Consider the following 15676-nt stretch of genomic DNA (forward strand, 5'->3'; position numbering starts at 1 on the left):
TAGAAGAACTATACGACAAAGTATAGACTATAAACATACAGCTCTGCAAAAAAAATTTCAGTTTCTGAAATAAAATATTGTTATTTAGAGCATTTATTTGCAGAAAATGTGAAATGGCTGAAATAACAAAAAAAAAAAATACAGAGCTTTCCAACCTCAAATAATGCAAAGAAGACAAGTTCATATCAGAAATCAATATTTGGTGGAATAACCCTGTTTTTAACCACAGTTTTTATGCATCTTGGCAGGTTCTCCACCAACTTTATGCCACTCCTGGTGCAAAGATTCAAGCAGTTTAGTAATAACTTAACATGGCAGTAAAGTACTGTGTGCAGTTTTAAACATTTTTAAATAAAAATAAATAGATCAATAAAGTGCAGTGTGCAATACAGTAAAGAAAAAGTAAGACAAGAGTAACATGTAATGCATGTGTATTTAGCTACCTATTAGTAAGATGTAACCACACTATTCTGAACCACAGTATACTTTATATTTGATCATATTTGTCCAATTTTTTCGTACCATTATTACTGTAATTTGTTTAATTATTTCACGAGGGTGTAAAAGAGCAACATAAATAATATGTATTTTAAAAGGTTGCCTTGCAATTAAGTCTATGTTTCAAACCAATTTAAAACATTGTGATTAAAATCAACAGTTTCAAATCAACCGTTTCTTTGATTGTTTGATTTGGACTGTTATTTAGATATAAGGAAAATCTAATATACTGCCCAACAGAACCTGTTTCCATAGAATCTTTCCAAAGATAGAGAAAGAGAGAAAGAAAGAGAGAGAGAGAGAAGAGAGAGAAATAGACCTATCCATGAAATACACCTGCAGCACCTTAACTATTAACACCTGTAAACACTGCCAAACTCTCTCTCTCTCTTGCTCTCTCTCTCTCTCTCTCTCTCTCTCACTCTTTCTCGCTCTCTCTCTGATGATGCTGTGAAGCACCTTGGGCCTGCTCCGGGGAGGAAAGGGAGCAAGGAAATCATCAAGGACATAATTAAGAGGCTTATAAGGGTGTGCGTGGGGGGGCGTGGGGGAAAACACACACACACACACACACACACTAACACCCTGAGGTAGTGACCTCCGTGTGAGAAGTTAAACACCTCCCTAGTCTCATCAGTACAATTTTTTTTTTACCACCTCTGCTAATATAGAGCCCCCTCACCCCTTTTTTATCCTCTCTCTCTTCTACAGCTTCAGCTGAGGCATCCGTCAGTTCTTCCCACACACCTCACAAACACCTCACACCCTCACAGAGTATACATGGTCTGGGGTCCATGGACTTTGGTTTCATAATGACAGGAAAAGGGAAAGGTACTCCTTGCGAGGCACAAAACGCAAAAAATACATGTACTAAATCTCTTAATTATTTATCGGTGTGTCGCTTGTTATTTCCTTTAAGAGTCAGGTGCGCTCTGATTTTGGTGGATTGCTATTTTAATGGCGCACTGCTTCTGTGCTTTTTTAGCACAAAGAAACTGACCTGCTCATTCATGGTGTGAAGATATGCAAGCAGCTCATTTACGGGAACAGCAATGTTAATTTATTTAGTATTCTGTTTATTGTTGAGCAAAAAGTTGGGTTTGTGCACAGTGGTGCGTCCTTGTGAGTCTGTGTGTGTAATGGGCGGAGGTATATGTGCACCAAGCATGCACATATTTATATCGGTGTCTGACGGGTGACTGTTGTCAGGGTTCTAATCAGTCAGTTCTGTATATTCGTACTAGTTCAATAGGATTTGTTCTGGAACTTGACCTTGAACTTCACAGTATTTCTACTCCAATCTGTTTTGGTTACAATATTTGTTTTATTGATGTTGGTGTTAAAAATGTTTTCTACATGTTTTTGAGAGTACTGGTTTGTGTCATTTGTCTTGGTCTCAACAACATATCTAATGTAATATTAGTACTGTATTTCTTGCACTATAAGGCATACCATATTTTAAAGCGCACTATCAATCAGCATCTATTGGTCTATTTTAATACGTAAGGTGAACTGGATTATAAGGCGCATTTTAAGAGACATTATAAGGAACTTCTAAATCAGCAGGTCTCGCTGCTGGGTGGTGGGGGTTAGCTAACTAAGTTAAGTAAAGCTGAGTAAACAAAATTGTAATAAAAAAAGAATTTCTTTTAAAGTCAAACGAGTGCTGGGTGAAAATCTACACAGATTTCTCTCTGGAAACCATTTATTTGGGTGAGTAAAGTGCTTTAGTTTATTTACAGTAAGCTTAGATTCCTGAATTTTTCCAGCACTAATGCTGGAGCATTAGCATTAGCGGCTAACCGCTCCAGCAGTACTAGCCGGGGTTAGGAGCAGACTACAGGCTGATAATACTCACATCTTAACAGGTAAAATAGCAAGCATGGTTAGCGAAGAACTAAACTGCTGGAGAAATAAACTGAAACTCCTGTATAACGCCGCACTTCAGTGGAGTGGTTTTACTGCTCTTTACAACCTGACTGGTATTATAAATTCATACACAAGACGCACTGGATTAAGAGGCGCATGGTACATGTACTTGTCTTGAACTTGATGGTATTTGTACTTAGATTGTCTTAGATTTAATAGAGTATACCTGGTGTTGTCTAGGTCTCAAAAGGATCTATACCTATTAATACTGTGTCTTTGGTTCGGAATCAATAGTATTTGTAGTCTGACTTGTCTTAATAGACATAATAGAGTATATCTGGACTTGTTAAGGGATTAAGAGTACTTGTACTTATCTTGTACTCAGGCTTGTATTACACTTTACAGAGTATAATAGTACTTGTCGTGGTTCTGATAGGGTTTGTGTTTGTATTTGTAGATTTATGTACATTAGATTTTTTTTGTAGTTGTATTCTTTGAACTCTGCTTTACCTGGGTCAGATGTTGTGTTCTCCTCCATGTCCAGCTCCTGGGCCTTCTTCTTGGCTACGCTGGCCAGCACCACCTCTCCGCTGTCCCGGGCCACGTAATGCAGGTCCTTTGAAGGAAGAGCGAAATCTGAAATGAATCTCTGCTCGCCGGACAATGGCCGAGCGTTTCTTGTCTTTTAGGTGTAGAGGGAGAAAAACGATAAAGTGACCTGTTTGAAGTCGACATGAGAAAGAAAAAGACGCCTGGATGAAATGAGTATCAAACTTTCAAAAAAGAAAAAAAAAAATCAGCCCCGTTTGTTCTTTTTACCCCTCACCCCCCCCCCTCTCTCTTTTACCCCCCCCTCTCTCTCTCGTTCTCACTTTCTCTGATGTAAAACTCCGTCTGGATCTTATCTGCCTGGTTTCTGAAGCGAAGGGGGAGACGTGTCACCTTTTAGAAAGAGAGAGGAACGCTCTTCATGTTGAAATGAGAGTTTAGCCGTTCTCATTACGAGCTAGGTGGGCTTCGACTCATACACACACGTATATAGACACACACACACACATGCTGACACACTTGCAAAATGCCATTTTCCAACCCTCTCATCTTACAGAATGGAATATAGCATCTCTATCTGATCATAACTCCAACCCCCTTTTAGCCTCCTAACGTTCCTCTAAATGTCACGCGTTTACATTCCTAACAGCAGTTCTTCTCTGAAACAGAGGAACCAACACCACAGAGCTCACCATTCACCATCACTCATCACTCAAGAAAGAAAAGACCAACCAGACATAGGGCCCTATTTTAGCAATCTGTAGCTTTAGCAGGATTTAGGATGTATTGGTGTGTCTTTTAGTATCACGAGGATGCAAAAAACATGTCTTGCGTTTTGGACGTAACGGGAAATAAACCAATGGCAGTTGCCATTCCCTTTAAGAGCCAGGTGCGCACGTCTCATCAGAGGATACTGACCTAAAGGTAAACCAGCAGTTCAATTATGGGAACAGCAATGTTATTTTATTCTTTATTCTGTTTTTTGTTGACGTAAAAGCTGGATTTGCGTGCTGCATCCCATTTATTTGTGTCTGTTATGTTGACTGTTGTCAGGGTTTTAATTAGTCAATGGCGCTCCAGTTGTTCCTGCTGCCAAGATAGAAACACGCCAGATATTTACCTGACCACACCTCACTTCCAGACCACCATTATTCCTAAACTCTGATGCTATTTTAATGGCGTAGGGGCAAGGCATGAAAATACACTGCTGACGTGGTGTAAGATAGCAACGAGCACCGCGACGCGACTTGAGCAGGGTGTACGATAGGGCCCATAACATTATAACCAGACACATCATTTTACAAACTTTACAAATGAGCTTGAACAGCACAGTTTTGAACACAACACAAAAATACAGAGATGTTGAAGAGTTCCATTTAACTCTCTTTCACCACCTTCCACTGAAGAGGAGATGTGTCAGTGGTTGAAGAAGCTAAATTACTGACTCAATTTAACCAAATGAATATGCTGTATGTCTGCTCTTTTCATGTCTGCTCATTTTATAGAGGATGAAACACCACCAGAATATCCTGAGCCAGAGAACCGGGTTCTTGGTTCAGAAGCTCCGATAAAGTGGCCATGCTGTGAAGTTTACCAGCTACACTCACAATGTGCCCTGCACTGGTAGATTAGCTTTAAAGCTAGCAAGTCTTCTCCAGAAGACTCACAGCACCGACCTGTTCTCTTCACCAGAGCTACATAACCCAGTTTCCTTTCACAGTTTGCTAGGAGTAAATGTATGGACATTTGGATGGTGTATTAAATTTAGCTCCTCAACACTCTTATTTTTTTGTGTATTGTGTGTGAAAGCTGGTTAGCTATACTGTAAATAGCTGTAAATAAGGTTAAATAGACTGTTGGAATGCTGCGTTAGCTAGCTAGCTAAATCTGATACAACCAGAAACCATGAACTGACTGCATATTCTAACACAAATGTGGAAGAAACAAACTCTTTAAAAATGGGCGTTGCATAATAAGGCGGCTGGTGTTGCGCAGTGAATAACACCACCCCCTTCTCTGTAAGCTAACACATCATGTGCAAGAGAGAGAGAGAATCTAGTCGACTTAGAGGGGATAACAATAATTCTGTGCATAAACCATCAGATATTACAGACTGTACTGTGAGCAGTTCAAACAGAGAGAGACAGAGAGAGAGAGACAGAGAGAGCACTAATCTTATTTATTTAACAGCTTTACAGCCTAAAACAGGCCCATCCACAGCCTTTTAGCCATGAGCTGGACTGCTGTGACACCCACACCCCTGCACACATACACACACACACACACACACACACACACACATGCACAAAATCTCTTTCTCATTCACACACAAACCCCAGCAGCACACCTGTAATCCAGGTAAGTAGGTGAGTATTTGTGTAAGTCCTTTATCAGATGTATGTTGAGAATTTAACACTCTAATGACTTTAATGAGCCTTCATAATAGAATAACCAACACAGAACACTGATCTGAGCTCTCTCTCTCTCTCTCACACACACACACACACACACACACACACACTCACACACACACACACACTTTACTGGAAACAACTACCTTGTGCTTGAATCCATTGGACACTTTACTGGAAACACCCCACCTTGTGCTTTCACTAACTGGCCACTTTATCAGAAACAGCTACCTCGTGCTTCCACGTATTGGCCATTTTATCAGAAACATCCTACCTTATGTTTTTACTCACTGGCCACTTTACTGGAAACACCCTACCTTGTGCTTCCACTGACTGGCCACTTTATCAGAAACATCTACTTTGTGCTTCCACTAACTGGCCACTTTATTGGAAACACCTACCTCATGCTTTTACTCAGTAGCCACTTTATCGGAAACACTTAGCTTATGCTTCCACTAACTGGCCACTTTATTGAAAACAACTACCTTGTGCTTGAATCCATTGGCCACTTTACTGGAAACACCTCACCCAGAAACATCTACCTTGTGGTTCCACTTATTGGCCACTTTATTAGAAACATCCTACCTTATAATTTTACCTACTGGCCACTTTATCGGAAACATCGACCTTGCCCTTCCACTCACTGGCCACTTATTTTGTGCTTGCCCTCAGTGGCCATCACATCTGCCTTTTGTTTTCTTTACCTGGCCAGTTTACCAGAAACACTGATTTTCTGCAAACACTTACTGTGTGCTTTCAGTGACTGGCCACTTTATTGGAAACATTTACCATGTGCTTTCACTTACTGGCCACTTACACCCTTGTGTTTCTACCCATTGGCCAGTTTATAAGAAACACTTTTTTTGGTGCTACCACTTAGATAGGAAACACCTACCATCCACCTGCTACTGTGCAATTCATCAAAAAACGAGCTTTAAAAAAACGCATGCAGCGTCCCCGCCTCCTTCCGTTCCACCTCGGCCCCCCACTGTATAGGACGAAGGGGTCCGGCCCCTTAAGAAACAGAAGGAGAGAGAGCGAGAGAGACGGAAAGAGAGAGAGACAGAAAGAGAGAGAGAGAAACTTGTCTGCGCCTCTTTTCCTCCTTCTCCAGACAAAGGATTTCCAACTGTCCTCTCACCCTGGGTCGCTTGGGGCCCTCTCAAACTTTTGTTTCAGCGGACCCCCAGGCCAGAGAGGGGCCGAGATCAGATAGAACAAGGACCCCCACTCGTTCGCTCGGCCCCTCCCTCTCTCTCTCCCTCTCTCTCTCCCTCTCTCTCTCTCCTGCAGGGAGGTTAATTTAACTTCTGTGGCTAATTAGTGTGCAGCACAGCTATAGGGTGAAATGGCACTGCTGGCACAAAGCCTCTCTCTCTCTTTGTGTTTTCTATAGCCTAACCTTTCCTCACACGCCCTAACAATGACAGGTTCAGGGTACCTTTTAGCTAGACCTCTCTCCCTCTTTCTCCCTATGTCTCTGTCTCTCTCTCTTTCTGTCTCTCTCTCTTTGTTTTTTCCACAGCATAACCTCACTCTCCCTTTTTTTCTTTTGTCTCTCTCTCTTGTTTTTTTTTATAGTCTAACGTCTCCTTGCACGCCCTAACAATGACAGGTTTGGGGTACCTTTTGCTAGTCCCTCTGCTTCTCTCCCTTCCTTTCCTCTCTCTCTCTCTCTCTCTCTCTCTCTTTCTCTCTTCAGGCTCCACAGGTTCAGCTCCACCTTTTCAATCAGAACTCTCGGCAGCAGCACTTAGCGATGAATGAACTGGTAGGAGAGAGACCTCCGTGAAAGGATGACGGAAGAGAGAGAGAGAATGTGAACACTAATAGAGGAAGGTGTCACTCGAGTGTGGAGTGTAGGGACCCAAAAAAGGGGGTCACAAGCGTACGCACACACACATTTACAGCACAGACACGGAGTAAAAAGGAAGAAAAATAAAAGACTATCGGCCACGAGGGCCGTGAAAGACCCCCGCTCACACCCCCTATTCAGGCCAGCAGTAACTGTTGCTCTCGGGAGCTTGGCCTCGTTACGGGCCAAGAGACATTTCACACTTCGACTGAACCGGCCCGGCTCACACCACTCCCACCCAGAGCTAACTGTTTAAAGGGGAAGTGATTTTTTAGAATGGACTGAATAATTAAACAGTTCAGGTGTAAACAGGCTCATTCAGAGAGCGGGGTTTGGTGGGTTTGGTGTGAAACGGTGCAGCTTATATAATCTTACCCAGTCAGAATAGTGTGGTAACAGTGGAGGTTCTAAATGCTCCTCACAGAAAAGCTCCTTCTTACACCCTAAGATTATGAATACGTTGAGTTTCAGAAGATGAAGATTCTGGCTCTAAAATCCACTCAAGGAGGAGGGATTTACACGCAATAAGTAGGGGTGCTATTTGCCGCAAAACAGTCCCCCAAAAAATTCATTATTTTCAGTACATTCACCATCACTTACAATATATACTAGTTAAACTCACATGTAGGACACATGCAGGTTCACTGGTTGTTTTAAATAGCAAATAAACATTTTGGTTACATTAAAAAATAATTATTGAAGATTGGATGCTATGAATTTCTCACCATAAACAAGTCTCGAGCTCCAATATCCAGAGCCAGCAGGAAGGCCTTCTCGAACCGCTGGTGTCTAGAGGAAAAAAAAACAAACAAAAAAAAAACGCTTAATGATTTCTGACAACAGTTTCAGCTGAATTGTGTAGATAGTACTTTAAGACAAAAATTATAAAACACAGTAACATAAAGTACAAAAACTGACATATAACATACAGTTAAACATTATGAGTTTCTTTGATTTTACCAAATTTAAAACCTCTGGAATATAATCAAGAGGAAGATGGATGAACCCAAGCCATTGAACCAAGCTGAACTGCTTGAATTTTTGCACCAGGAGTGACAAAGTTATCCAAAAGCAGTGTGTAAGACTGGTGGAGGAGAACATGCCAAGATGCATGAAAACTGTGATTAAAAAACAGGGTTATCCCAACAAATATTGATTTCTGATCTCTTAAAACTTTATGAATATGAACTTGTTTTCTTTGCATTATTTGAGGTCTGAAAGCTCTGCATCTTTTTTTATTATTTCAACCATATCTCTTTTCCGCAAATAAATGCTCTAAATGATAATATTGTTTTGGAATTTGGGAGTTTGGATGTTGTCCGTAGTTTATAGAATAAACAACAATGTTCATTTTACTTAAATATATACCTATAAATAGCAAAAACAGGGAAACTGATTCAGAAACTGAAGTGAACTCTTAATGTTTTTGCAGAGCTGTATATAACATGTCATGGGACAGGAGTCACCATCATAATTTGAGTTTTGCAATGGAAGCTAAAGAATGCTGTCTAACCTTAAACAAGATAACACCTCACAACTTAAACAGGTGGTCCCCTGATTTTTGGCATGTCAGTGTATAGATGTATATATGTGCGTGTGTGTGTGTGTACCTGAGCAGGTGATGGAAGAACCTCCGAGCATAGCGGCTGAGAGGGTCTCGATACTCCAGTATGACCGTGTCTGTTAAAGATCTGGACGGAGAATAAAACATTCCCAGAGCAGCTTCTAACTGACCTACACACACACACACACACACACACACACACACACACACAATTACAAAAGCTTCAAAGGAACACAATTCCATTTTTTCCAGTTGTTACCACACTAAAATGACATGTTACAGTTCAAAACAATGTGAAGAAGTTTCTACAGTTTGAACTATTTTAGTTATAACTGTAATAAGAGATACTTTTAACCTTAATTTAAAAGCTCAACATGCTGCTAGTGACTAAACAACACAGTATCACAAGTATCAGCCGCAGCCACAGTTCCTCACCTTCTGTCCGTTCGTCCAGCGCTTTCCTCAGCAGATGATCTGCCACCGAGATCAGCGCCCGGTAACAATCCGCTCCCATCATGCACCAGTCCATATTACCCAGAATGCCCAGGGCAGCATCCACCTCCTCACAGCACAGGCGATGCTGCAGGACCTCGCCTGGCCACAGCTGACCCCCATTCAGCACACCTACAGATTGAACACACAAACACACAGAAGGAAAAACTCACCAGATCAGCACAAACACACACACCTGTAGAAGACACACACTGCAGGTAAGACACATTCACACATCTTACTGTACAGCAGCGGCTCTCAACCTGTGGTACAGTAGTACTCAGAAAATTCAACCCATGTACACAAATATTAATTTAGATTTGTTACATATAAATCAGATTTGTTAGTTTTCGGCGTTTCACCTGGTAGAAGTATGTAACCTTACACTTCAGATCTTTACAGTTTAATAGACCCTACAACTGAACCCTGTGGAACTTCACCATTCACAACAATTTCTGTATTAATAATAATTAGCCTAGGGTTTAAGTTAGTGCTATGTAGACTCCACTAGTAGTCCACTACTCCCTATTCTCCCACATTCCTGTTATTTATACAAAATATGTGAGTGTTTTAGGGTCGATGCTGGAGGTTAAAACTAAACTAGCTTATTTTAAAAGTGTATTATTTCCTTCGAAAGCTCTGTTCCAAACACTTAACGATTCAAATTATTTAATTAAATGTTTTACATTCCATTGAGTTTTGACACCATTTTTAGAATACAAAGTTAAAATAGAAGTTGTTCTGGGCTCTTATGGGTTAAAAAGAAAGATTCTCAGGGTAATTGGTAATTGATCAGTATATACTGTTGCATTCCAAAAAAATAGAATATTCCAGAATATTCTACAGCATTTCATGCTTCATGCTGACAACTTTTATAGAGATGTGGATTTCATTTTTCAGCAGGACTTGGCAGACTGGCCACACTGCCAAAAGTACCAATTGGTTTGTATAATATTGAAATTTTCGGAGTCACTGATTTTTGGGTTTTTATTGGCTGTAAGCAATAATAAATAACAATAAAATAAACAAACTTTCAAAATAGTTTACTCTGAAATCATGTGATTTTAAATGATATTCTAATTGTTTTGACATGCACTAGTAACTTTGGAAACAATAACAACTTACAGAAACAAATGAATGCTTAATTGTTTAATTTTTGACTAGGCATGGTTCTAAAAATTGGTGGAAAATGCCTTGTACCTTACAAAACCTTTTAAAAATTGTTCTGTGTAGACCTAGAACATCTCCATTATCAGTCAAAGACCCCTGTTCAAGTATTCTGATTAAATTATAGCCAGGAATCACCTGCATGCAGGAGAGTGTAGTAGATCATTTTCAGAAATGTTCATTATCCTACTCTTAACTCTCAGCCTCTTACAGCTGCTGAATGTAAAAGCAGGCTGGCAGGTAAGTGTGTGTGTGAGTGTGTGTGTGTGTGTGTGTGTTCTAAATCCTCATCCATGCCGTTAAGTAAGTGGCAGAAGATCTATGGAGACAGCGCCGTTAGATTGGCATTGACATCCAGATCAATCCTACACCTCACACATCTCACAGAGATGCTTCAGAGAGAGATGGATTTAAACACACACACACACACACACACACACAAATCAACAGGAGTACTGACACACTTGATGAAAGAGCAACCTTAAATACGACCATCAGGTGTTAAAAACAACAGCTTTGCTTTCAGCACAGCATCTGCTATAGCAACACTACAGCAACCCCTTGTAAACGCATAGCAACCACTTGTAATTCTACAATTCCACAGAGGAACCATACAGCAGTCATATGTGATACCATAGCAACTGCTAAGCAACACCACAGCAACCACCTAGCAACTGCAAAGCAACCACCTGGAAATTCTACAGCGACTGCTTAGAAAAGCATTTGCATCTATTGATGAAACAACCTTACAGCAATCATATGTGATACCATAGCAACTGCTTAGCAACACCACAGCAACCACCTAGCAACTGCAAAGCAACCACCTGGAAATTCTACAGCGACTGCTTAGAAAAGCATTTGCATCTATTGATGAAACAACCTTACAGCAATCATATGTGATACCATAGCAACTGCTTAGCAACACCACAGCAACCACCTAGCAACTGCAAAGCAACCACCTGGAAATTCTACAGCGACTGCTTAGAAAAGCATTTGCATCTATGGATGAAACAACCTTACAGCAATCATATGTGATACCATAGCAACTGCTTAGCAACACCACAGCAACCACCTAGCAACTGCAAAGCAACCACCTAAAATTTTACAATTCCACTGAGCAACTATACAACAATCATATGGTACACCAAAGCAACTGCTTAGCAATACCACAGCAACCACCTAGCAACTACAAAGCAACCACCTAGAATTCTACAATTCCACTAAGCAACCATACAGCAATCATATGGTACACCATAGCAACTGCTTAGCAACACCACAGCAACCACCCAGCAACTGCAAAGCAACTACCTGAATTTCTACAGCGACTGCTTAGAAAAGCATTTGCATTCATGGAGCAACCTATTATATTAACTGCTTAGCAATACCACAGCAACCACCTAGCAACTACAAAGCAACCACCTGGAATTCTACAGCAACTGCTTAGAAAAGCATTTGCACCTATGGATGAAACAACCATACAGCAATCATATGTGATACCATAGCAACTGCTTTGCAACATCACAGCAACCACCTAGCAACTACAATACATCAGATAGGCAGAGTTACATGTTATACTGCAACCAGCCAGCAGAGGCGCTAGACCTGTGGTTTTTCATGCTCATACAGCCATTGGTCCAGATGAAAATCAACATTATTATAGACTATAGAAAAAAAACACTCTACCAACACACACACGCGCCTCTCTCCCTCTGTTAAGGGTTTGGCGTGTGTGATCATAATAAGTGTTGATCACCTGAGGCCAGCCACACACACACACCCACCCACACACACACCGACAAAGCTGTGTGTTAATAATGCAATGTCTGTTTAATCCTCCTGACCCACAGTCAATCGCAGCTACACTTAACCTTGCCTACTTCTCAACAAGGGACCTGGACACACACACACACATACACACACACACACACACACACAGAAAGGCCAGGAGTAAGTTCTTTATGAATAAAACCGCCTCAACAAAGATTTCCTGAATTTGTGATTTCATGGAGCCTTGTACACAATCACAAACAAATAAACAGACCCACACAATCCCATAATACTCCCCTAATACCATATTTAATAAACACACAGGTCTGTCTCTGACGTGAGGGGTATCACACAGGAACACAAACACAGGTATGTGAACATCTGTATGTGAACACAGATACATAGGAACATGTACACAGATATGTAAATACAGGTATGCAAACAGCTGTATGTGACACAGATACACAGGTACATGTACACAGATATGAACACTGGTATGTGAGCATCGGTCTGTGAACACAGGTATACAGGTACAGCTACGTGAACAGCGATATGCGAACACAAGGTACATGGGTACATGCACACAGGTACAGGAAAATAGAAACGCGAACGCAGATATGTAAACACAGGTACGTGAACAACAGTATGTGAACACAGATACACAGGTACACATACATATGTACATGTACATCAACACAGATATGTGAACACAGGTACGTGAATAGCACTATGTGAACACTGATACATGAGTATATGTACACAGATACATCAACACAGATATGTGAACATCGATGCATGAACAAAGATATGTAGGTACATATACATGGGTACATTAACTCAGATATGTGAACACAGGTACGTGAACATCTGGATGTGAACACAGATGCACAGGCACATGAACACAGATATGTGAACACAGCTACGTGAACACAGGTGCGTTAACAGAAATATGTGAACACCGCTATACAAGTACATGTACACAGTTACATGAACACATACGTGAACATCGATACATGAACACAGATATCTAGATATATGTGCACGGGTACATTAACACAGATATGTGAACACAGGTGTGTGAACAGTGGTATCTGAACACAGGTACATGAACAGCGGTATGTGAACATAGGCACACGGGTACACGTACACATATGGGTGAACACAGATATTTGAACACAGGTATGGGAACATTGTTACGTAAAAACATAGAAACACAGGTAAAAGTTAGGTTTTCTACAAGAGCAGGATCAACCTCGTTAATACCCTTAATATTCACAGAAGCAATGAATGAGCAGGTGTCCCAATACTTCCTCGTGTTAAGAAACCTGTGCTTAGCTAGTTCAGCAGAGACACAGTCAGCAGGTTAGTTTGCAGAGAGACAGGTAACGTAGCTAGGTGATGCTAGCTGTTGCGCTTTAACCTTCCTCCATGAGAGGGTCGTCACAAGCGTAACAGGGTGATGTTTTTGTGTGTTATTGTGTAATTGACAGGATGGAGAGCCCAATTAAAGTTACAAGCAGGCAATTAGCAGGCCGCCCCCCTGCAAGGCCCCAAGGAGCCGCTAATGTGGCTAATAGAGACGCCGGGCAAGAAATTAGAGAGGAGCAGGCCGGGACCCCCACTGAGCGTGGCTTCTTTTACACACAATCTAAAACACACACACACACACACATTCTAATGTTCTGACTCACACACATTCAAAACATGAAAAATAGTGTATACAAAAAAGGGGATTAATGGAATGAACACACACACACACACACACTGCTCTCACATGTGCACAGACACACACAGACACAACACACTTTTATGTAGAGAAGAAAGTGCAAGTGGAGAAAAAACAACAAAACACAAACAGATAAACAGGCAAACATACAGGGACAATAAAAAATAAGAGACAATTTAAAAAATGATGAGTTTCTTTGATTTTACCAAATTGAAAACCTCTGGAATATAATCAAGAGGAAGATAGATAATCACAACCACGGGTGGCATTAAGTTATCCAAAAGCAGTGTGTAAGACTGGTGGAGGAGAACATGCCAAGATGCATGAAAACTGAGATTAAAAAACAGGGTTATTCTACGTATTGATTTCTGAGCTCTTAAATCTTTATGAATATGAACTTTCTTTTCTTTGCATTATTTGAGGTCTGAAAGCTCTGCATCTTTTTTGTTTTTTTCAGCCATTTCTCATTTTCTGCAAACAAATGCTCTAAATGACAATCATTTTTTGGGGGAATTAGGGAGAAATGTTGTCTGTAGTTTATAGAATATTTTTTTTTTTGATTTTGCTCAAATATATACCTATAAATAGCAAATTCAGAGAAACTGATTCAGAAACTGAAGTGGTATTTCATTTTTCTCCAGAGCCGTATACACACACACACACACACACATATATATATATATATATATATATGTGTGTGTGTGTGTGTGTGTGTGTATACATATAAACATATACATGTATACCTAAACAGAAAACCGAACCACAAAACATATTTGCATGTTTACCTAATCATTTTTAGATTAGTGCTTTACAGTTGTGTTTGAATTAGATGTGTTTAAATTGAGTCTGAATCTGTGTTTCTGAGTTCTGAAATTGTGTAAAGAGAGAGAGATAGTCTGTTAATAGATTTCTCCAGTAGTTGATGTTATGGGTGAGCCATATCGTATTATGCGCAATAATATCACCAACGTTTTTGAACGGTATTATACCCTGAAATTTCGTGCCATATCACCCACCCCTAATATCACATAAGGATACTACTTTTTATAGATTATATCTGTCCAGTATCATTTATTTGACTTTAATCCTGGATATATGGAGATATTTGGAGCGCATTATTAGTATAAAGACATTCTGGATCATTGACTTCTGTTACATATCTGATAAAAATTATTGTATTTTTTTAAGATCTCAGTTAGGGTTGTGCCATATCATATCGTATGCTGTAACACAATTTAATTTTCATTTTGTTGCAGTAGTGTATCTTGAAATAATGTTTTTAATTCAGTGTTTTGTAATATCGCCAAGAGTATCATTATTGCGAAAATACCATGAAATATTGTGATGTTATTTTATGGCCATATCGTACACCCCAGTTGATGTTAATGTTAGTTAACATAGCAATGAACATCTGACTGTTTGACTTCTGTCGAGGTTGTATTCAGTCAGTGGAGCACCTGTGTTTTCTGTTGCCAAGATAGCAATAAGCCAAAAATGTTCCTGAACACACCTCATTTCCAAACCACCATGCACCTAGGCGTAGACATATTCACGAGAACTGTCACTATTTAAACAACACAATTGCAAGACATGAAAATAGACTTTTGGAGGAACGTAAGACAGCAATGAGCATCATGACGCACCTTGTGCAGGGTGTAAGATAGGACACATAGTGTTTTAGTGTATGGTACACAGTGGGGACGCAGCCAATATGTGAAAATGGTTAGGGTTTTTGTGACCTCACAAGTATAGCAATTCATTTCAAAGCAGGTTATAGT

The 15676-nt window shown here is 40.2% G+C and overlaps 1 protein-coding gene across 2 annotated transcripts in view; it reads right to left on the reverse strand.

Annotated features, from left to right (window-relative positions):
• Positions 1-15676, reverse strand: part of LOC103029690 (WD repeat containing planar cell polarity effector) — a 122013-nt gene that overhangs the window by 11745 nt on the left and 94592 nt on the right. For both annotated transcript variants that reach the window (XM_022672773.2, XM_022672774.2), the window contains 4 exons: positions 9182-9370; positions 8793-8916; positions 7908-7971; positions 2878-2983 (listed from right to left, as the gene is read on the reverse strand). In XM_022672773.2, the coding sequence (XP_022528494.2) occupies positions 2878-2983; positions 7908-7971; positions 8793-8916; positions 9182-9370 (483 nt within the window). The remainder of the gene's footprint in view (positions 1-2877; positions 2984-7907; positions 7972-8792; positions 8917-9181; positions 9371-15676) is intronic.

The sequence above is a fragment of the Astyanax mexicanus genome, chromosome 14, assembly GCF_023375975.1.
Source record: "Astyanax mexicanus isolate ESR-SI-001 chromosome 14, AstMex3_surface, whole genome shotgun sequence".
NCBI classification, from domain to species: Eukaryota; Metazoa; Chordata; class Actinopteri; order Characiformes; family Acestrorhamphidae; genus Astyanax; species Astyanax mexicanus.